General features: G+C 36.6%; 1 protein-coding gene across 2 annotated transcripts in view; it reads left to right on the top strand.

The window, feature by feature from the left end:
- LOC104514009 (TBC1 domain family member 5-like) overlaps positions 1 to 20,161 on the top strand; it is a 65,466-nt gene extending 45,305 nt beyond the window's left edge. For both annotated transcript variants that reach the window (XM_010157525.1, XM_010157526.1), the window contains exons 6-11: positions 1,579 to 1,646; positions 7,090 to 7,192; positions 13,314 to 13,402; positions 14,892 to 14,942; positions 15,031 to 15,100; positions 19,985 to 20,161. In XM_010157525.1, the coding sequence (XP_010155827.1) occupies positions 1,579 to 1,646; positions 7,090 to 7,192; positions 13,314 to 13,402; positions 14,892 to 14,942; positions 15,031 to 15,100; positions 19,985 to 20,161 (558 nt within the window). The remainder of the gene's footprint in view (positions 1 to 1,578; positions 1,647 to 7,089; positions 7,193 to 13,313; positions 13,403 to 14,891; positions 14,943 to 15,030; positions 15,101 to 19,984) is intronic.
- Positions 20,162 to 22,822: the final 2,661 nt, after the last annotated feature.

Below are 22,822 nucleotides of genomic sequence, written 5' to 3' on the forward strand. Positions count from 1 at the left end.
TTCTAGCTGGGCAGAAAGTTGTGTCAAATGTAAAATATTTGAGGTGTTTCTGCTGTGGTTTGTGATTATACACAGTGGCACAACCTCCTTTCTGCCTATGATATCTTTAGGAGATGGAAGACAAAGGTTAATGTGTCAGAGTGTGTGGCAGGGGATTATCTACAAAACAAAGCCATGGGCCAAACCAGGTGTAGGAATGAAGCTCTGAGCTTCTGCAGTGACTTTATGTTTTACCCTTTCAGTGGCCCAGGTTTTGCTTCCTTTCCACAATGAAGATTTTGTTTTCTTTGTCCTTTGCTCTGATGGACCGGGGTGGGAGCAGGGGCAGGGAGATTGCAATATGTGACCTAGCTGCATGAAAAGAGCTGCGAGTTAGAAAGATACTAGTTTTATGTAAGACATTGTCAAGGATATAAATGCTTTTAAAGTTTGGGGTTTTTTCATCACTTAAAACACAAATAGAGAAGCTAATTAACATTTTCTCTTTTTTGTTATTTTACCTTCCTTCTGCTAGATAAGATTAATTTGTGTTCTCTTTTATTCCTGTGGAGCATAAGCCACCATGGCAATGAATTGTTTACAGAGGAGGAAGACATTCTGAAACTATTACAGCCACTCTCTTTGTACGTTATTTCATTCACTGGTAGTGCTGCTATCTGAAAAGTGACCTTCATGAAAAGACTGCTATAGATTTTGTTCTGTCTTTTGATCAATATGGCCAAGCTACCCTCCCTTTACAATAAAGAACAGGCTTTACAATACTTCTTCTGGAGCATACAAACATCATTTGCTGACTTTTCAGGCTAGGTTTTGCAAAATATTGGTGAAAAAGGCATGGGAGCCAAAGAAAGAGAATGGAATAAGCACAGGTATAGAAGCAGCTAAACCTGCCTCAAATGCTTTTATTTATTTTTTTTTTCCTGTTGATAGTGAGCTTTAAATACCCTGGTTTTCCCTATCAGAACTTCTTTAGAATGGCCAGTCTTGATCTGCACTGTGTATAAGTACCATTAGAATTATGTCATTTGCATAATAGGTATTAGATCATCATTTATTCCTTACTTGATTTTTGCCTCCACTAAGGCAAACTAGCTTACTTCAAAACAATTTCTATGTTTGGAAATTACAGCAGCTTCCAGTTAGAATCCATACACTCATAAAAGAAATGTAGTACGGTATAGTGATAGAGATCTTTTTCCATGAGTGAACTACTGAATGTTTTTCACGTGAGCTACTGGTTCTGCTAAGTTTGAGTTTACTCTGCCTTCCTAAATATTTTTCATAGACCCTTTATAAGTAACTCACAGACCTGCAGCCATCCAGTGAGTGAGTAGAGTGATCCTAGGACAAGGATCGAGGAACTTGGATGTTTTCATAGCTGATCTAAACTGACTCTCTCAGATACATTAGGCTGGTCACCAACATTCTTTTTCAGACATAAAATATTGATATCCTTATCTGCCTTGAATGTTGAGGATTAATTAGTTAATATTTGTACAGTACTTTGCTGGTGTAGTATATAAGCCCTAAGTATTAGTAGAAGTCTCTGTTTCATACCATTATTTTTCCTTATTTCAGAGTCTTTGGAATAAATTTTTCCAGGATAAAGAGCTTCGAGCAATGATTGAACAAGATGTGACAAGAACGTATGTAGATATTTAAAGCAATTCCTATATATAAATTCACATTCTGCATTTTTATGTGGTGTACATTGTATTGTGTTTTCTTGACTTCAGTTAGTGTAAATGTCAGGCTTGTTGAACAGGAATGTGTAGAAACATACATTAAATGTATAAAAATACAGCTTTCTTGGAGTGAAAAACAAGAAACTTGAGTTCAGCATTAAACCCTGGAGATTTATGGGTATCATTGAAGAAAAGCTCTTCTAAATTAAGATATTAGGAAATGTATTACTCTATGAAATTTAAAGTAGAGTTTTTCATATGAAGCAAAAAGAAGGTAAGAGAAACTGAAAGGTCTTGTAACTAAATTATGGTCATAATAAAAGATGAAAGAAATTACTTTCTTTAATTCTTAACACTTATTCAATCAATAATAAAAAAGCAGCTTGCCATTATTAAGGGAAATGACATTCATCTACAGAAGTTAAGCATTCCTATTTTTATTTATTGCTTTTCTACTGTTATGTGTCACATATGCCTTTTAAAATTTGTCCTAATATTACTGTGATTATGTTTTCATCTTTGTGGCCCTTAGGTCATTCCTGTTTAGGAACTTGTTTGAGCTAGAGTACTCAGTTCCTGAGAACATTTCTTTTCAGAGTGGAAGCACTGACTGATGTGTAAATCTAATTAAAATCAATTACTGGTTTGCTGCCATGTGAAATTTTACTGTATTGCAAATATTTTTCCTTATAACTTGAAAAAAGTGGTGATCGTCATAGATTTTACAAATCCCAAGCTCACCCATTTTCATTTGCAGAAAAAAAGTCAAGCAGAAGAAATCATTGCTCTTTAGTTTTGGAATATTTTATATGTCCGTCCCTAGACCCACTCTTGAATGCATTTTGCCATGAGATGTATAATTAAAATCTGAGTATGCTTTCATGTGCATTCTCACAGATGGTACTTTTTGTTTGTTAAAGGAAACGGTTCAGGATGTTCTAAGATTAAAATACATACATATCTAAACTAGAATTGAAGAATGAAAAGTTTTATGGAGGTTATGTTGAATGTAAAACTGTTACTTAAAAATACTCACAAATGTGCAAGGTCCAGGCTCTCACTCTGGGAAATGGCAGAGTAAGTAATACTCACTAACATCAGTAATAGTGACGAAAGACATTTCCACTTATGTATTTATACAAAATAATGTCTACTTAAAACAATAGCAACATACTTCTGTCTCGTCAATATCAAAGTAAGTCAAACAATGAAGGAGCAACATGTATCAAAGTAACATGAATTTGTTTGATAAAGTACATACACTTATATATACACTTGTTTCCCTGATCATGAAACACAGAGTGCATGTTATGTGTACATATGTATCTGTTTGTAAACTATCGTTAGTGTAAGAAACAGCAACTTCTCTGTTCCTTGGCTTTGGAATGTCCTTTTCATTTCCATTCTTTAAATAAATTCCTGGAGTTACAATTTAAAGATTTGACGTTAACTTGCAATGCTTCTTATTAAAGGTTAAAATAATTATTATATTCAGTTACCATAATCATTACATTCCAACTTGTGTTACTTACTGAACAAAAATTGTTACATTCTTATGTTCTTTGTCATCCAGTTTAGTATTCGATCATCCAACAGCATCAAGTAAATAATGCTGTAGAGAGTGGTGCTCAGTGCACACAGGGTAGCAAACCAGAGTCCCATCTATCCAAACAATAAAACATTTACTCTATAATGTTTTTATTAGAATTCGCTGAAGTGTCATAATAATAGATGGGAAAAGTGGGTAGAAATATGTTTTTAAATTTATATTGGTTTAAATGGTTTTAAATTTCAGAATTCTGTACCTAAAGGGAACTGTGATAAAGTTTGTTCGTATGTGTGTGTTCAAATGTTTTTTGTCTGTTGAGAAGTTCCAATATTTATAAGGGAAGTAGGGATCCTAACTCATTAATGGTCAACATTTCTAATTAATCACCTGACGTATTTTACTGTAGTTGAGATGTTTAGAATGGATTTTCCTTCAGCTGCCTAGAAATACGTACTTTTGAGAGGGAACCAAATAACATCTCTTTCTAAGTGAGAAGCTTCTAAAACTGAGAGTGGGAAGGAGAGTAAGGGAGGTGTACTATAATGCAAGTAAAAGCCTTACTTTAGATGCAGATAGCAGTACCACCCAAGTTATGACTATAATACTGCATTCTATTATTCTACTAAGAAAGGAAGGTGTGTATGAACTAGCACCATAGTAACTCAGACTGAAGAATGCAATAATTAATTGCTGTCATTCAAAAGATGTACCGAAAAATAATGCTGATTTATTTTGTGATAATTAAAAAGGTAAGTGATAAAGAAGAATTTTTTAAAAATATTCTGCAGTAATGGAAATCAGCAGATTGGCAGATGTAAGAGCATTTACCTACCAGTCAAATCAAAATACCAGTCTACTTGCTGGCATCACCTTGTACATCTAGGATTGTATATGGCTAGATCTGATTACCCTCTTTCTCTCTCCAGTATTTTATGAAAAAAAAATGCTTAGGAAGCATTCCCAGTAGACTAATCAAGTGGATTTGTTTCCTTATATGGTAGTGAGTTTATATATTGGTCCACCTAGTTTATGCTTCAGGAGTAACAATTCCAATTTAGGACAATGGGAGCTGTGTGAGGATGTGTCGTGATGAGTGCTGCTTTTTCAAATTCTCCGTCTCCCAAATAACAAGAAACCCAGCCATAAAAAAGGTAGTGGAGAAGCCATTAGACAGCTACCGCCTTCCTAAACATATAGAAGAGATGGGTAGAAACAGCAATCCATTGAGTATGTGTCATGGTTTAACCCCAGCCAGCAACGAAGCACCACACAGCTGCTCGCTCACTCCCACCTGATGGGATGGGAGAGAGAATTAGAAGAGTAAAATTGAGAAAACTTGTGGGTTGAGATAAAGACAGTTTAATGGGTAAAGCAAAAGATGCGCACACAAGCAAAACAAAACAAAGAATTCATTCACCACTTCCCGTTGGCAGGTAGGTGTTTGTTCAGCCATCTCCAGGAAAGCAGGGCTCCATCGCACGTAACAGGTTACTCGGTAGGACAGATGCATCACTCCAAATGTCCCCTCTTCCTTCTTTTTCCCCCAGCTTTATATGCTGAGCATGTTATATGGTATGGGATATCCCTTTGATCAGTTGGGGTCAGCTTCCCTCACAACTTTTTGTGCACCCCCAGCCCACTTCTTTAGGGGTGGAGTGAGAGGCAGAAAAGGCCTTGACTCTGTGTAAGCCCTGCTCAGCTGTAACGGAAACATCCCTGTGTTACCAACACTGTTTCCAGCACAAATCCAAAACACAGCCCCATGCCAGCTACTGTGAAGAAAGTAACTCTATCCCAGCCAAAACTGCCACAGTATAAACACAGGAGACTAAATCTCATTTCTGTATAAGAGCGGGCACTGCTGGAAGGGAGAGCTACCTTTATACCCCAATATATTCCTTTTCAAGAAAAGAATGAGCAATGGCAGGTAGTTATTACAGTTCTTTACCCAATGTTTGCAGTTGCAAGAACATCTTCCATTTTTTTCTGGTTTAGTAGCTTTCCCCATTCCAGCTGAGTAACAGGATTGGGGTATGGCAGGGGATGGAATCTGTTCATGAAAAAAAACATGGTCACCCCATGGCTGTGGTTAAGAGCCTCATTTCTGTCTGCCACCAGATTTGTTTCTTAAAGTATTTGTGCATCCGTTTATTTGGTTGCCAGCCTAAGTTTCTTCTGAGTCAGAGTCTGGCTGCTTCTGGTGTAGGGGTCCTAAATGGGCTAAAGGAATGTTTTAAAAAATGATAACTAACTCACGCTGGTCTTAGCTTTGAGAAAACAGGGACTTGAGTGTGCGGTTCTTTAACTGTAGAAATTGTGGTAAAATAGTCCAGCAAAATTCCCGTGTCCTTATGCAGTCTTTCTCAGCAACGTAATTAAACGTAATATTTTAGTGTTCATGAAAAGTATTCTTACCTTGTCTGATGTGAGGATACTGTATTTCTAAAACAGTGCTTTAATCATAAAATGGCATTCTCCATAAAAATCCATCCTGAACTGATCGTTCCCTTATGATCTCTTGTATTTACATTTACTATAATTAATATTTCAGCCAGCTTATTCCTGAGTTTGTTATTCTCCTTTCTGTGACAATCTCTGGTATTACTTGATCCTCACAGATATCTCTGTGTGTTTTTGAGTTTTCTTTGTTAGTCTTCTCTTCCTAAACTTCATAGGGCAGGCCTGAATAACAGTCCTTCAGAAATAATCTCTTCAAACCCCTAAATTATGTCGATTGCCATCTGCTGTAATGCACTTTTGGTCTCAGCTGTGTCCTTCCTGTACAGTAATATGATTAGTACAAGTACATACAAGTTTCCAAATGTTGGTCTACCGTTACCCTCACCAGGTGCCAGGAAAATATTACACCCCTCATCCCAGTGCCTTTCCCGGGACTTCAACATTGCCATGTTTAAGCCACGGTGTCTTCTGTGCCATGGCTCCTGATTCAGGTCCTTCATCCCAGGATTTCAAAGCACCTTTCTAACCTTAATTACTTAATATTGCCTACCTGTCATTACCTCTGTGAGATGACCACAGTAATTATTAACTCTAATAGTTTTATCTGAAGTAATTTATTGTAATTCCCTATATTGTTTCTCTATGAGAGGCTTTACAATATCCTTAATATAACTGGTCTCAAGTTTAGCATTGTAACTCAGTTTTTTCATCACAGCTCTTTTTCTGTGTGCCTGGCAAGTTTTATATACATAGGTGAAGGACTGATAATCAGCAGAGCACCGTCTTGGAATAAAGACAATATTGGGATGCTGTGCAACCTGGGACCAGAACGGTCTTCTGGGCTGCTAGGCTTGGCTGTAAGACTCTTTGTGCAGGAAGCAGGGGGTAGGTCTTTGCTTCAGCCATTGCCTCTCGTTCTGTCTCCTTCCGTTCTGCTGCAACTTCACTTGTTTTCATGACATGGAGGAGGAACAGAACCTGATTCTTTAGGCAGGAACATACTCATATGGTACATCTTATTTTGATTAGATACTCCGTCATTCATTTTCAGTGGATAAGAACTGACAATTAAAACAACCTGCCATTGTATTTCGTTCTTGCCAATCTCTGGTTGTCATAATATAAGAAGGGATTACTTATTTAGATATAACTGGTGATATCACATCTATGCAGCAGACCAATGAATAATAAAGGACAAGGTTCAGAATTTTGGTTGCAAAACAAATGTAACAAGTCCTTAAAGGTATTCTTACTCTAGCAGGACCCACAATTCACAGAGTGGTGCAAAAACAGGTAGGTGAGGAACTGTCTTGCCTAAAACTATTTTCTACAAGAACAGCTACTGAGACTCTGTGTGCTGTATTGTTTACTTTCGCTGTGTTTCTTAATTTTCAGCTTTCCTGAAATGCAGTATTTCCAGCAAGAGAATGTGAGGAAAATTCTTACAGATGTTCTGTTCTGCTACGCCAGAGAAAATGAGCAGTTGCTTTATAAACAGGTAATGAAAACTCTGTACAGGTGGCATTCATTGACTCAACATTTTCTATACATTTTGACAATAATGTAGTTCTGCTGTATCTGAAGTTGTGTCATAATGCGAAAGTAATCAGAGAGCTGCTTGTCAGCTGGATAGTAAGAAAAGTAAGTTCATTGAATAACATATGCTTTTTCGTCATAACACAGACCCTCAAATTGTTTTCTTTAAGGTTGCTGTCTATCTTCAAATTTCTTTATAAACAACACCTTCTTGAGTGTTAAGAAAGAAAAGAAAATAAAAAAGGTTTTCTCTGCAGAAATAAAGAAAGAATGCAGCAGAATTCAAAATGGTACTGAATAACCAAAAAGTAGAAATGACTTCTGACATTTAGGCAAAGTTTTCTATTTTAAGCTTACAGAATATTTTAAATTCTTCTTCAAAGGGCTAAAGCCATGCAGTATGTTAGCAAATACATCCTTTATCTAACCTGTAGCATCCAAATACAATGCAGCTGACAAATGCCTCGACTGAAGGATAAGGGTCCTACAAATACCACTTTTACAGTATTGCCTGAAGGAGAGCCTGCTCAAACCATTTTTCATAAAATGGTAAAGAAAGCCTTAAAGCTGCACTAACTCTGCATCCCCATGGGGTGCAGGCTAAATGAATTTAACATTTTTTCAGAAGATTTTGAAGTGAGTATAAGCTTGATACTAAATTAATATAGCAAGACCAATATGCAGAGTATCGACATAAATATATTTCTATTTGCTTCTTCAGGCTATTAACCGTAGGGTGAGTAGGGACTAACAAACTGAGGCATACTCTGTGTGCAAGGACAAAGGATAAACTGTAGAGCAGCAAACCTTAGGTAGACAGAAAAATTTTCATGACAAAAATACGGAGGTTCAGTAAATGTGAAGATTTTTGTAAGACGCCATGCTTTCAGACACAGGCTGTGACCACCCTGTCCTCAAGCCAGGAAATTAGTGGCATTGCATGAAAGAAACAACACAGATGAGCTGAAGAAACAGTTACTTCTGAAGAACTGTCTTAGAGGTTATATCAAAAGTGAAATATATAGTTATCAAACACATGAAATCTCTATCAGCTGGTTATTTCTCATGTTTGACAGACCATGAGCAAGGAATAGTTTTACAGGATAACAAGAAAAAATGAGATCTGTGAGAAAACAGTTCCGCAGTATTCAGCCTCCCGTTTCTAGTGAATATAGTCCAGATTACTTATGATGGGAAAATGGAAGAACACATTCCAGCCAATTTAGTCTATCATTTATTGAACAAGAAGTATTATTTTACTCTTTGATATGACTTAAAAGGACTTAATTACCCTCTGCTCATATTTAAAATCCTCTTGATTCCTTACCAAGAAATAATACCTTTCTACATAAGGGTGGAATATTTAGCCAGATCAAATTTAAAAAAAAAAAAGCCCTGAGTTTCATCACAAGCTGTTAAAGCTATTATTTTCTACTAGGTGACACCCCGTTTAACATAGACCATATTGTTAATAGTTATGGGATTTTATTGAATTAATGAGACTGTTATCATGTAGTAGAATGTCTTGCTGAGTTAATTGAAACTGCAGAGATTATATAAATGGTATTAATGAACTTTGACTGCCTGATGCCTCAGCTTTAATAAAGACTGCTTGGTGGGCTAAATGAACATAGGCAGATAAAAGAACAGGTTCAATTTTGCGAGCCTACAGGCTGTTAACAAAGAAAACTTCTTTACCTCTCTCTTCAACTGGTGTGCATCAGTAGTGCAGTAATTCCAGGAAAGGGTTGCCACAGCACTAAGGGGAGAGGTGAAGTGCAGAAAATGAAATAAATTTGGTTCCTGAAAGTTGATTTAATCTCTCTGAAGTGTGTTCAGCATATCAGCCAGGTCTCGTGGTGCTGTGCCAAGTCCACAAAACAACAAATGATGGTGGTTTTCCTCTCTTGCTGTGGACATGTGCCACTTTTATTAGGACCTTTTCCTTCTTTCTTACCCCATTTTAAAAGAGTGGTTTTGTTTGATTGTGGTTTTTGGGGGTTTCGTTTTGTTTGTTTGTTTGTTTGTTTTAACACTCCTGTTAACTAATTGGTAACAATCCTGCTATTTTAACACCATGTCCCTCTCTTTTTAGATAACATTTCTTTAATGCCCATCAGTACCCTTCCCCAAATTAGTTAGTAGAGTGTAGGAAATAGCGTTTGTGGTGGCAACAGGATATGGTTTTTTCCTTCTTTTAACAAATACCTGTGTTGCAGTGAATCTTCATGTCCTACTATTTTTACTGGTTCTGTTTTTACCATGGCCTCAAGCCTCACTTCTCATAATATTTTCCACTACATCAAAGCCTAGCATATTTTCTTGAAAATAATGAAGGTTACTATTAATTCATCAATAACGGATCACTTCCAAGCTGCTCTCTCCACAGTGACCTGAATACAAAGCCCACATTAAGGAGTTGGTCTTCGTATTTAGTATCCATCACAGGACTGGTCCTGTTGTTCTCTATGAGAATTCCTCTGTCTCATTTGTATGACCACATACAAGAGCTACAGTTGCTGTTAGAATTGCAGCGCTTGGCCAGTAAATGAAAATTTATACTTCCATTGGTCAGGATCTCTACAGGACCCAAAATTTCTCTTTCAAAATATTTGGACAAAGTTATAGTTCCTTGACAATTTGCATACTTAACAATGTAAATGAAGTGTATGCGGTTTACAACATTTTATTGAAACTATTACATAGCATCAGCGTATAGTCTTACAAGAAGCTATCAATGTTTGTTTAATATGCATATATGCATTAAAGTTGTCTTTGTAGTAGGGTTTGTGGTTTTTTGACCAGCGCGAAGTAACATCTTATTTGATGAGGAAAAAGATATTTCTGTCCCTAGTCAAATGGAGTAGAATGTTGTGAAGCTCTATTACAGATTTTAAAGACAGAATTCTCACTGGGATCATTGAATTTTTAAATAGCAGCTGTAAATGTAAAATCTAAAGAGAATAATATATTGTACTTAAGAATATGTAAAAATTACTCTCAGCATTCTTCTCTGAGACTGCTGCCAAAATTCTGGTCCTAGTTACACTGAAAAGAAATAGTGACAATTAAGCTAAATCACTAGCCTAACTATTGTTCACTCATGATTTGATTGCCCTTAGAGAAGTCAGTATAATTTTGAAATGCATTGATTCACTTTTGATTGTAGAAATGCTATATTTCTGGGTTTCTTTCTAACCCATATTCTGTATTATGAAAACCAATAGTTTGTTGTAGCTGGGAAGTGTCATAAATTTATCTGAGCTCTGTCAACTTATTTATTAACACTAAAGAGTTTTAGTAAACTACAGCATTGAAAAAATGTGTGTATGCATATTACACTGGTGGCTTTTCTTGCCAAGCAAAAAATCTCTAAACATTTGAAGTACTCTTGTAACTGAAAGATCAGAGGTATCTTTTTGAAATCCTGATATTTCATCATCTGTTTGTTTTGTTTTTGTTGTATGTGGGCAGCCACATTATGATTCTACTTTAATATAAAGTTGATATATTATTATGTTGGAAGAATGTATGACGTGCTTTTATCTCTTATAACTAATTCTTATTTTATGTCCTCTTTCTTTTTCTCCAGCTTATATGTTTACAGCTTAGGTGGTAGTTTTATTAGATAGTCAAGTTTTTGGCATTTCGATTTTTCTTATTTCATGTTAGTATATCAGGGCGAATAAAAGATTAGATGGGAAGCTGTTAATTAACCGAGTTCTGTGAGTATGTATGAAAGTACAGCCCAGGTTATCTACAGTTTATTTAAGTATTTTTGCCACTTATATTTATTGCCTAATCATGAACCTATCTCCCTGTCTCTTCTATTAATTTTCTTCTTGGTGTGACCATAGACTTTCAGAAATCTGAAGTTGTCAATTTGTAATCTAACCCATATTGTTGCGTTTGGGAATTTTACATCAACTCCTGAAATCAAGTGGCTACATTGGGTTTAATATTTTTTTTTGTTTCTCCCTTACTGAATTTCTATTTAGCCTTCAATTTTCAGAGTAGTCCCTAAAGGTTCAGAAATAGAAAGAAAATGTCCAAACTTCCGTAGTTCTGCTGTCTTTAGCTTTGCCCGGTCAACTGACTGCTATTGCTACCTTTAAGGCTATAAGAGTCATCTCTGTCCTGAAGAAATTAAAATTACATTTCCTAAGATTTCAGTTGATACCACTCAAAGAAATTTCCAAACCTCCTTTTCCTAGGTATTCCCTCTGATGAACAGGTAAGGTTGACTAACATGCATCTAAGCACACTCAAATAATGATCTAGAGATGGTTTCCACATCTCTCTCTCTGTTCAGTTTGGACTACTTAAAGAAAACCTGTTATTCCAATAAAAGTTAAAGGTTTTCAGTAGTTAATGGATCTGTTTGATATATATGAAGCTAATAAGCTAACTCACTGATACTGAATACTCCTCAGATGTCACATGGAACATCAACTGATACACCAGCAAAGCAGCAGGGTTGCTGCACAAGCGTGTAACTCTTTCATTACTCGCATCTCTCTTTCACTGAAAGGGCTGGAAAGGGAAGTGGAGAGGCTTCCGTGCTTGGAACTGCAAGCATAAAAGTAGAACGACTCCTGTCTGGGGACCTGTCGTCTGACTCCAGACAGCAGCCTGAAATGCCACTCAGCTTGATGGGCAGCCCCAGTGTTCTCTCTGCCAACAGGATAGACAGGATAGTGTTCCTGGCACCCATGTCCGCCCAGGATACTCACCTGGAGTCGGGACTGAGGCTCCCCTTGATGAAGGAGATGCACCTTTGAAGTGGAGCACTCCTGGCAGCACACTCCTCCTCTGCCCAGAGCAAGACCTAGCGTGGGTAGCCTGGGTGCCTGGCAGCAGGCCTTGGCTGTAGTTGGTGGTTTTGGGCTGGAGTCGTGAGTTTCCTCCCGTGTCCAGAGGCAGCCAAACAGGTCTCAACCCCTCATCTCACGTCCATCACCAAAGGGATCCCCTCACTTCTTTGGTATGGCTAACCCCCACCTGTAGCTTGTGTACTTCCGGCTGTCCTAGTCCACCACTGGGAGCCCAACTCCCTTGACATAACCAAATTCCCCAGTTAAGATACCCTAAATCCTTTTCCCTGATCTAATATGAGGGAAGGGGTTGAACACCTCTGAAGATGAGGTTTCATTCTGTAGGCTGTAGTTTTACCTGCCAGTGCATTGCTGCTTGCCAACTGGATTGCTTGTTTCCTGAAACGGTTGCTTCTGCTACTGATTACAAATTGACAAGCCCCAGGTGAATCAAGGCAAATCACAACTCCTTTTTTGTTCCTGGTGAGCTCCAGGTAAAAGCACTGTTGGCTGACCTGGGTGACCTAGCCATGCTTCTACTGCTGGCCCAAGTCCTCAACTATTCACCAATTTTTTCTGTTCTGATTCCTGCATGTTTCGATATTTTTTCTATGTCTTAATATAGATGGCATATGTAAGTAACAGTCTGTAATGGAACAGTATCAGGTCTCCTATGCACTGTGTTATAATGAGTTTATTTATAATATTGACATAACAACAGCAACAAAAAAAAAGAAGAAAAAGAAAAAAAAATCATTTTACTTCTCAAGTTTGTAGGAACGGAAGTTTGATCTTCTGATTTCCCAAATAGCTGCTCTTGCCTCCTCTGAAGGCTACTGTTACGCTTTTCTCTATGGGGTTGAAAGATTATCAAATAAAAAATAATTTTAAATTTTGTAATTTATCCCTATAGCAGATCTTTGTACTGTGGATCATGATTATAATTATCATAAATAAAATTCATATTTATGAACATAGATCTTGGAGTAAACTGCCAGGTGCAGGGTTGCCTATCATTGCCAATTTGTTGTCTGTTGTGTTCGAAAAAGGGAGAATAAATTCCTTCTGTGTATTATAGAAGAATAAACCCTTGGATTTAATCAGAATTTAAGTTAAAAGCCATTGATTATGAAACCATTCTGTTAAGAATGTAATGCTTATGCTTTTAGTTAGTCTGCACCTAATACTGCTATCTGCCTGATGCTCTGCATTAGGAACTATTATATGACTGGAAAATCTTACTGTACTTTTGCTTCCTTTTATTTTTAGGGTATGCATGAACTTTTAGCTCCCATTGTCTTTATCCTTCATTGTGACCACCAAGCTTTTTCACATGCCAGTGAAGCTGCACAACCAAGGCAAGCATTCTGTTTTATTTGTATAGTATTAAAAATCTGCTTTTGTAAAAAAAAAATGTTGGCTGGACTAGAACTTATAAATACGTGTTCCTTAATTCTTTGTTTATAATCGATAAATTGATATCAGAAATTGTTGCATCCTTCTGCTTTGATGGGAATGTCCTTACTTCATATTTCCTACTACAGCTTCTGAAAGGGAAATTAAAAGTGTAGACACTGGCCCCTTCACAGATCTTAGCTGGAGAAAAAGGGGGAGACAAGAAACCTAAGGAAAACCTTAATCAAAAAGCTTACGTACCTACGTAATGTTTCCCCTTGTTCTTATTGCCAGAAACAGTTTTGGTTTTGTCATAGCAGAGAGGAGGCAGATTAGAGAAGTACAGTCATAGAACGGACGTGTCACCAACTCTCTTTCCTCATGTCGTAAAAGAGAAAAAAAATCCATGTAGACAAATTGTTGTGATCAATATTTCGTTCATCACCTGCAATGTTGTAGCTGCAATATCTGAGTATCCTTTGACTCGGTAGTAACATTAAGTTTAGCTATTGATACTCCATTTTACTCAAACTGTGCGTGTGCATGTAATCACACACATATGTACAAAACACTACATTACACATGATTGTCAACCAAATGCAGATGCTTTTTTTTCTTGCCCCATATGTAAAGCTTTTTAAAAAAGAAACCCACAAACCACTAGTTGCCTTCTTGTATCGCTTGTGATATTTAGAGAAGTTCTTTTCATTTGTCTTTTACACTCTATTTTGGAGTCCAGCAGTGAATAAAAGCTGATTTAATTATGTATACTGTGTAATGTAACCTCTGTTAGCACCTCTCAGTGTGATTGTCCGTAGGCAGTTAAGCATAAGGATGGAGATTATTTACAAGTGTGTGTTTTTATTCAATGTCTGTCCTTAGATATCCTGAAATTACCTAGAAATGATCTTCAGTGCTAAGTAACTTAAAATAACCATGTATTATGCACAGCATTCTGTTCCATCCCCACTGAAAAAGTAGAGCTAAGCAGCAAAGTAGATGGAAAAGAGGTGCTGTCACTGATTAATTGCTGTTAAAGTACAATAAAAATACAGGCTATTAAAACAAAATAAATTAATGTTTTGATACTGCATATTTGACCAGTAACCATATTTTTTTTGTTTGGGACAAACAGTGATAGATTGTGCAGCAATCAATTATTCTAGATCAAGCATATTCAAATAATACATTGTGACATTCAGTAATTTGTTACTTGGAATAATTAGATGGTTACTTCATTGTAGTGCAGACAAGGCAGCTAATTTGTTTTTGATCTTTATAAAAAGGAAAGACTTCATTTGTTCAATGGAGTTGCTCTTTTTTAATTAAAAAGGCTAGTTTTCTCATTTGCACTTTATATGAAAGTTGGCTTATAAATACATAATAGTACATGCAGAACGCTGACCAAAAATAAACATTCACATTTGGATTGTTCACTGTTGCCTTTTTCAGTGAGGAAATGAAAGTTCTTTTGAATCCTGAATATCTGGAACATGATGCCTAGTAAGTTTTAACAACTTCCTTTACATTTAATTTGCTCTTATTTGTAATACATTATTTAACACCAAGTTTCTGGTTTTTTCCCCTTCAGTGCAATGTTCACACGTCTTATGAAAACTGCAGAACATTGGTTTTCAACTTTTGAACATGACAGTCAGAAGGTAAATATTGCTCTAAAATGTGTTTATTGTATTTTTAAGCAAATATGACTTTTAGTACGATTGAAGTAATTTGAAGGTAATAAAACATCTCTTAAACAACTTGGTTAAAGCAGGCTCAACCAAGTTCACATTCTTTAGAGATTCTTTAGAATTTGGTCAGAAGCACTTGTGGAGTCTTCCAGTTGAAAGTTCCTATCTGTTGAGAGATCACGTGGTAATCAAAAGCCAAATGTGCAAACACAGGTTTTCCTGGGTATGAGTGATGTTCGTGTGTAGCATTTGAAAGCATGTCTGTTACAGGCACATCTGTGTGCCCCAAACCTGTGCAAATGTCATGTTAAATGAATGCATATAGGCAGTGTTTAATGTATTGAGGCTTCAGCTGCTTACAGTATAAATAAATTGCTGTGAAACCAAACCTTTAATTATAGACTGTCCATCAAAGGTCAAGGTGCATCTTTCTCTGACTTCATCAATCAATTTCCTTACTTTTTGTCTTCCTGACCTCACTGTATCCTAAGAGAGGGAACGTCTGTGCCCTCAGATCTCCTGCATAGCTATCCAGACACTGCTGTATTTAGTGCACGAAAACTTATATTTGCAAACTGTAATTAGGGAGTATGAATTTGGGAGGTGGTTTTGCCAGTCAGTTGAAGAAAAAGATGCTCACCCAAGACTCACATAAAAGCTTCTATTTTCTTTAAATATTTAAATGTATCTGTGTATATATTTTATTGGACATGGAGCATTGGCATCTTGGCCTAAGCTTTCTACAGTCATAAATTACTATTTGGGTTTGGGTTTTTACATAGTTCTCAGTAACTAAGGATAAAGCGTATGAGATACAAATTTTATAAACTTATTACATAGTCACTTTTATTCCAGCAAGAAAGCTGTGAGACATGTTTCTCTGAGTGTAGCTTTTCAGAATTCAGCGTATTCAAATGTATTTGTTTCAATTTCTGTGACAGAGGTGGTAAAGTCTGCTGTTGAATTTTATGCTGGGAAATAACTAGGTCTGCTCACAGATTTGCAGTGCTTGGGTAGAAGGTGAAAGTTTACATTGCCCTTTCCAGTCCTTTCGTGGCATAAAAAATTAACAATGCAAAGCGCATGGATTAATATCTAGTTGTTTGTTCTTGTTCTTTGCAAACATGTATAATCTTTAATAATCCTTTCTTGTACGTATGCCTTTTACAATCATGACTTTGAGAGTTAGCTACATAATCAAGTCTGAGCCCTCACAAAGGAAGCAATGAAAGCATGTGCTCCGAGAGACATGTTACATTTTATAGCGTCTAACAGTTGGCTCCATTACTCCCAATTGCCGTTAGAGGAGCTTCTCCAGCTACTCCATTCCCTAGTGGTTAATGAGTGAAATCTGTCCACGGTTTATACTTGTACGATGTCCTAGCCTCTCTTTACTGCTCTAGCATTTGTTTTCTAAATGCATGAATAAATGAATTGTATTGGTATTGACTGCCAGCCATTGCAGTTCGTCTTGCAGCAGGTAATGTTCTGTGGCAGGATTTGGTGACTCCGTTCCTAATCCTAATTTTTTCAGCTGCGCTTCACTGATACCCATGTTTAAACTGTTCTTAGGGGTGAATCTGATGCTCTCCTGTAAACAGTGAAGCACATCTCTGAGCCATCCCTCTTTTTTGGGATTGATCGTTTGTGTCTCGTGTTAGCAGTATATGACTGAAGCCATGCACTCACATTTTTTCCGAGACTTAGAAGCTCACCAAAAGAAGACAAGTGTTTTGCCTCATGTGGGTGGCAACTTAACATATAGTGAGTATGGGCAAGGGCACAGTATCTTGTCCACTTGGTTTCTGTGCTTTAGGCACAGGCACTGTGAGTTATTTCTAGTTAAACGTTTTGGCAGCTTGGTTGTATTAGTTTATTTGAGCATCTTTCTGTTGGGGCTGTTTCTTTCACACCAGCTGATGTGATTCTTTTTTTTTTTTTTTTTTTTTTTGCAATTTCAACTGACTAAATGTATTGTCATTTTTCTCAACCAAATTACATTAGAGGAGACAACGGACAAGTCATATGCACTTTAGTCATCCATTGAGCTTCTTGGTGGAGTGCACCAAATCAGGAGGCATGGACAGTCAGGGACTGATTATTCATTGCAACTGCTATCCCCACAGATTCTGCGTTGCTTTGAAGATTTCTGTTAATGGGGTTAATTTCTGAGGTGTTGATGAACTGTTTTGATGGATACTATTTACTTACCTCATGCTTTTAACAATGGCAAGCCAGCATATATTATTTGATGCACTTAGCCATGTTGACAGTCAGTCAGTCAGACAGTCAATCAGTGTGTCAGTGCTGCATTATGCCAAGGTGTACAAATGCTGCAAGTGATGAATAGCTCTAGTTTTGGCCCTCCTCCTTAAGAGAAAGCTTGCATTAGTTTTGATACTCAGAATCTTTTGACACTTGAGCCAGAGTTTAAGACACTGTCTTCTAATTTTGTAAAGATGGTTTTAAACCCACAGACAACAAATGATATAAAGGCTAATCTGAGTGACTACCTAGTCCCCTCATATTACAAGTTCAAAGAAGCAGATTCTTATGTTGAGATTTCTATATAATCATCTATGCCTATAATCGAGAAAAGCTTAGAATTACAGATCTTTCACATTATCAAAATTATGAGCGAGTGCAGTGCTCAAGCTGAAGTTAAACTCAACTTGATAAACCAGAATAAAATTCACACCCCAGATATGTGCCAGCTGATGGAACATGCAATGTCTTTGAATATGTAGAGTTACTGGCTTCTATGATTAGTTTCAAAGATCAAATGATACGTTTTTGCAAAGAATTACTATAAACTGGCATTTAATGTTAGGGCAATATTAACATATCATGCTTCAATAGTCTTTTTCTGCATAGATTAGAAGGACATTAGTGGATGCTCTTTTTCAGTATTTTGCACTTCGGCATGTGACCAAGAAAATAATGAAATGGGTTTGAAACAACAATAGGAAAAAACCATATAATGGAGAAACAAAAATCAGGATAAAAAGAAAAAAGGCTGCTTGATTTGGTAATGAAGAAGTTAATAGAATAATTGAAAAAGAAGGCAGGAGACATATCCTTTCTCAGTGTACCTGCAACTGTGAAGAACTTTAGTATCTATGTAAGTAGCAACATTTCTTGTTAGCCCCTCAGATGCTAGATGTTTTATTTTAAATTTTGGTTTGGTAGACCAGAAAGGATTGTGAATGAAAGGATGCCATTTCAGTGAACTTTATTTGACAGTCTGAGGGAGCTTTTCTCAAGCCATTTGCTGGGGCATCTTAAATTAATGTGTCTTGGTACCACAACAGCATGGCAAAAACACCACACTGTAATTGATGCATCAGTCCCTTTGCTTCAGTTGCCATAGAAGGCAACAGTTAAGCAGATTTTAAGATACAATTTATAATCAATCAGATCCTCAAATACTGACACTTTCCCTGAAATCACTGCTCAGCATCAATTTTGTCTGCAGTACAGAAAGGGAATACTTAAAAAATACTTCAAGCAAAGAAGGTCAGCATAAAATACAGGCTTTTTTTGGTAGAAATTATTATATGTTTGCTGCCCACTTGAATGTCAAACCATATTATAAATGATTCTGACATATGGGTACTTCTTTTCCTTCCTCTTCACATGCTGAAGAGAATGGGATTGAAGGACTATAACCATAGGAAACAACCTTAGGGGTAGTTTATACAACAAAACCCACACCTTACTTTGTTATTGAATGATAAAAATAGTGTGCTTTTCACTGTATTGAACCAAGTGACTTTGTCTTTCAACAGTGCAAGCTGTAATGAAATCTTCTGAAATAATTAACCCTTTGACCTTGATAATGCTTCTTTATCAATATACTGAGCAAAAGGGTAGGAAAACAATAACTATTTGTTCAACTGAAACTTTCAGGTCAGAGAGCTATGATGACAGATTGCAAATCATTGCAAAATCTTCTCTTACTGTTCCAATTTTCCCTCTTTTATAACTTTAACTTTGTTCCTGACAGGTTAATTCTCCGTTTCCCTTTCCCCAGTCTTTCTCTTGATAGGTTTGATTTGCTCTTTTTTATTTCCCATCCTCCTTTTTACATGTTTCATATGAAGTGCAGTTCATTACTTGCTGCACTTCTTTCTAGCATTTTGTATTTTTTTTTCAATAATATTTCACTCTTTTGCAAGAAGAACAAATTCAAAGTGGTGTCAGGTTCAAGGATGATAATACTCCCGTAGTTTTTTTTACTGTGTTCACTTGCTACATATCATGTTCTAGATTATGACATAGTTTGCACAACCTTTAGGTCCAACCACCTTCTAACCATCACAGTCATCTCACTTTTCTATTTCTTTTTTGTTTTGAAAGTTTTCTGATGCTTTAGCAAAGCTGCGTAGATTTCGAGGTACAACCACCAGATTCTCTGAGCAAGGGAAGCCTGTTTAGAAAGGATTGTTATAAAATAAATTATTTCCTATTTGGTATGCAATTTATTGTTCTCTGAGGGCATATATTCTCTACTAAGTTACCATTCATCTGCTTTGCTTTGGACTGACTCAGTCTGCTGCTATTAAAGCTAAAATAAAGCTGTCAACACTTTGTCAGAGCATGAAAAGTAAAGCACGCACGTAAAAATTGACATGCAGAACGATGGACCTTGGGACTCCTGGGAAAGGGAATCCCACAATACCTTCCACAGAAGTGGATACTTGAGATTCCTCTTTTGCTGGAAAAGAAATGAGTTATTAATATTTTTATGTTTATTTGGAAGCCATTGATTACAACAAAACTCTTGTAGGTGATCCCTTTAGACAATAAGGTTTCATGGGATGTTCTTTTTTTTCCCATTTTCTGTGTCTGCAGGAGAAAGATGTGATGATTACACCTATGCCGTTTGCAAGGCCTCAGGACTTAGGTCCATCTATTGCTATTGTAGCGAAAGTAAACCAAATTCAGGATCATCTGCTGAAGAAACATGATATTGAGCTGTACATGCATCTGAACCGACTGGAAATTGCTCCACAGATTTATGGACTGTAAGTTTGCAAATCATTATTTAATTTAATTCCTTCCATTTTTTCTTTAATTATATTAGAACTTTTTTTCCTTAAATTTAGGATTAGAGGAATGAGGCTTAAAAGAACTACTTCTTACCTCTTAGAACTTACTCAATTGGCAGGATTACAGGAAATGACACCCCACTGTTGTATTTGTGACAGTGACATTCCCAGTGCAGATAAGTCCATTCATCTGCGTATTAGAGAACTTGACACAGATGTACAGTGATGGGGTACTGCACTGAATTAAGCTGAATTAAGTACATATTCTACCTGTGGTCTTCCTATAAGAAGAAATGGCATAATAGGACACAAAGAAGAGGAAAATAATTACAATTGAATGGTTTATTTAGTTAATTTTTTCATCAGTTCAATATCTGTGAACTTCCCCTGTTGCAATAATGGGGTTTTGGATAGTGGTAATGGGGGGGGGGAGGCATGTTAGCAGTTGAGGCATGGCGATAACAAAGTGTCTGTATGGACAGACAGCCCAGGTAGTCCTTTTTCCATTAAGGTGGTTCATCGGTTCAGCTGGTTGTGTATTGTGAGGCCTATTGACTGTATTGTGTTTTGAGAGGCCCATTGGGCCAGGTTTAACTTCGGATGTGGCTTTGTCCACCTGTTTGCACAGCATTGCATCCAAAACAGTTACGGCTGCCAATGCAGAGCATTCACCTTGGATGAACCATGAGTAACTGTGAATTGACTGTGGTTTTGAGGAAGAATTTTGCCTTCATTGTCTGGAATTCTAGACATTTGATTCATTCCTCAAAGAGCTGGAAAACCATATGCCCAGTTTCAGTGGCAGAAAAATAACTATTTTTTTGCAATGATTTAAATTAAGGTTGGCTTTGCCTTAAATTAAAAAAAAAAAAAAGGTTTGATTTATAGGTGTGAATTTTCAAATGTAATTGTGAATTACATTTAACAACTCAATAGAAAATGTAGGGAGGGAGGGAAAAGGTGACTGTGTAAATGTCAGGCCACAACTGCAATACTTAACATCAAAGTCTAATTTGATGTTATAGTAAAATGTAAAAATGCTGTGCCATAGTATATCTTCAAGACAAGAGTTGAACTAACACTAAGTAGCAGTCCCAGAATTATTTAAATAACTTTGATAGGCATGAGTTACAGAGAGAGGAAGAGTAAGCCAGGTAAACTCAAGTTACTAAAAGTATGAAGAGGACAGATTGTCCTAATACAGTATTTTTCGCATGGTGTAGAGTTTTGTATTTTCCTAATATCTTCACTAGTCTGGAAGAGAAAGCAAGCCTCCCTGAGAAACTTCAGGGGTAGTAATGAATAAGTAGGAAATATAAATATCAAGGAAAACAAAAAGACCCTGTTTCTTTTTTATGAAGGCTTATGAAAGCACACAGAAAATAAAATAAGATAAATCTCAGAAATTTGCAAGCAGATATTTTGGGGCAAAAATAATTTGTACTGTAGGTATGCACTTCAGGATAAGATTTTGCCTTTCAGTAAGAGAAGTAATTGAAAGAAAAAATTAGACTTTAGCTCAAAACATAACATTATAATAACAGAAAACGGTGCAGTCTGGTGTGGCATAAATAGAACTGAATCTGAATAAAGAAATTTACAGTTAAGGGAATGAATTATGAGAGAGAGCTTCAGGCTGACTATCAGGAAAACCTTACTAACAGGGAGCTGTTAGATGCTGAAATAATATATCAAAATTAACAAAGGAAAAACCATCAGAATATTTTAAAGACAGTCTTTGAAAAGCTCTCAGAAATGGGATGTATCGTAGAGAATGAGTCTGCTTTGGCAGAAGAGGAAAGTAGGTTGCCTGTGAGGTCATATCCTTCCCTGATTCCTGATTTAATATAGAGGATAGGAGAAAAAGAAAGGGAAAAGAACATGACTGTGTTGTATTATTCTGATCTTTAATGATGTCTGAACTCTTCAGAATAGTAATTTCCAGTAGTGAGCCAGCTGACAGTCGCAGATGCTGAAACTTTTCCTGTATTTAACATTTCTTGAACTAGAAACAGCATTTCTTAAATATAATAGGTTATTAATAATTGCTGAACCTAACCCAAGTGCAGAATTCATGTGAGCTTTTTGTTGAAGTTTGTTGTCTTGCTGAAGTTTGTTGGATTTGCCAACAATAAATATGCATCTGTCAGCCTTAGTATCACTCAAAACTATAGAAGTGGTAGAATGAAGACTGGGAACTTCCCTCAAAAGGTAGTACGGCGATCCTGGTGAAAAGTATCAATGGAAAAGATTTGTATTTATTGGCAGTTGTCATATTGTGTCGTCCCCCCCGTCCTCCCACACACACCTCAGCCTGTACAAGTTATACAGCTTACTTATTTAAAAATATAGTATTTTATACTTTGCATTCTTCTATAACCTTCTGGGGCAAGGTAGAAATAATTCTTACTTACTCCTTATAATTTCATACAGTTTATTTCAATTTTTGTTTATATGTTTATTAATGTTTATAAATAGTCCTTTTACTTTTCAGAAACTAGGGAGACTTGTTCTGCTGTGAGGTCAGGTACCCTAGTCTGTTGTACATTTCCACGTTCAGAAACTGTCCTTTAAAATAAAATGTGGTAACACACATCTTGAAATTACGCTTACCTGCTTACAAGACTTTAACAGGCATTTC

This window comes from Eurypyga helias, unplaced genomic scaffold, assembly GCF_000690775.1.
Source record: "Eurypyga helias isolate BGI_N326 unplaced genomic scaffold, ASM69077v1 scaffold16358, whole genome shotgun sequence".
NCBI lineage: Eukaryota > Metazoa > Chordata > Aves > Eurypygiformes > Eurypygidae > Eurypyga > Eurypyga helias.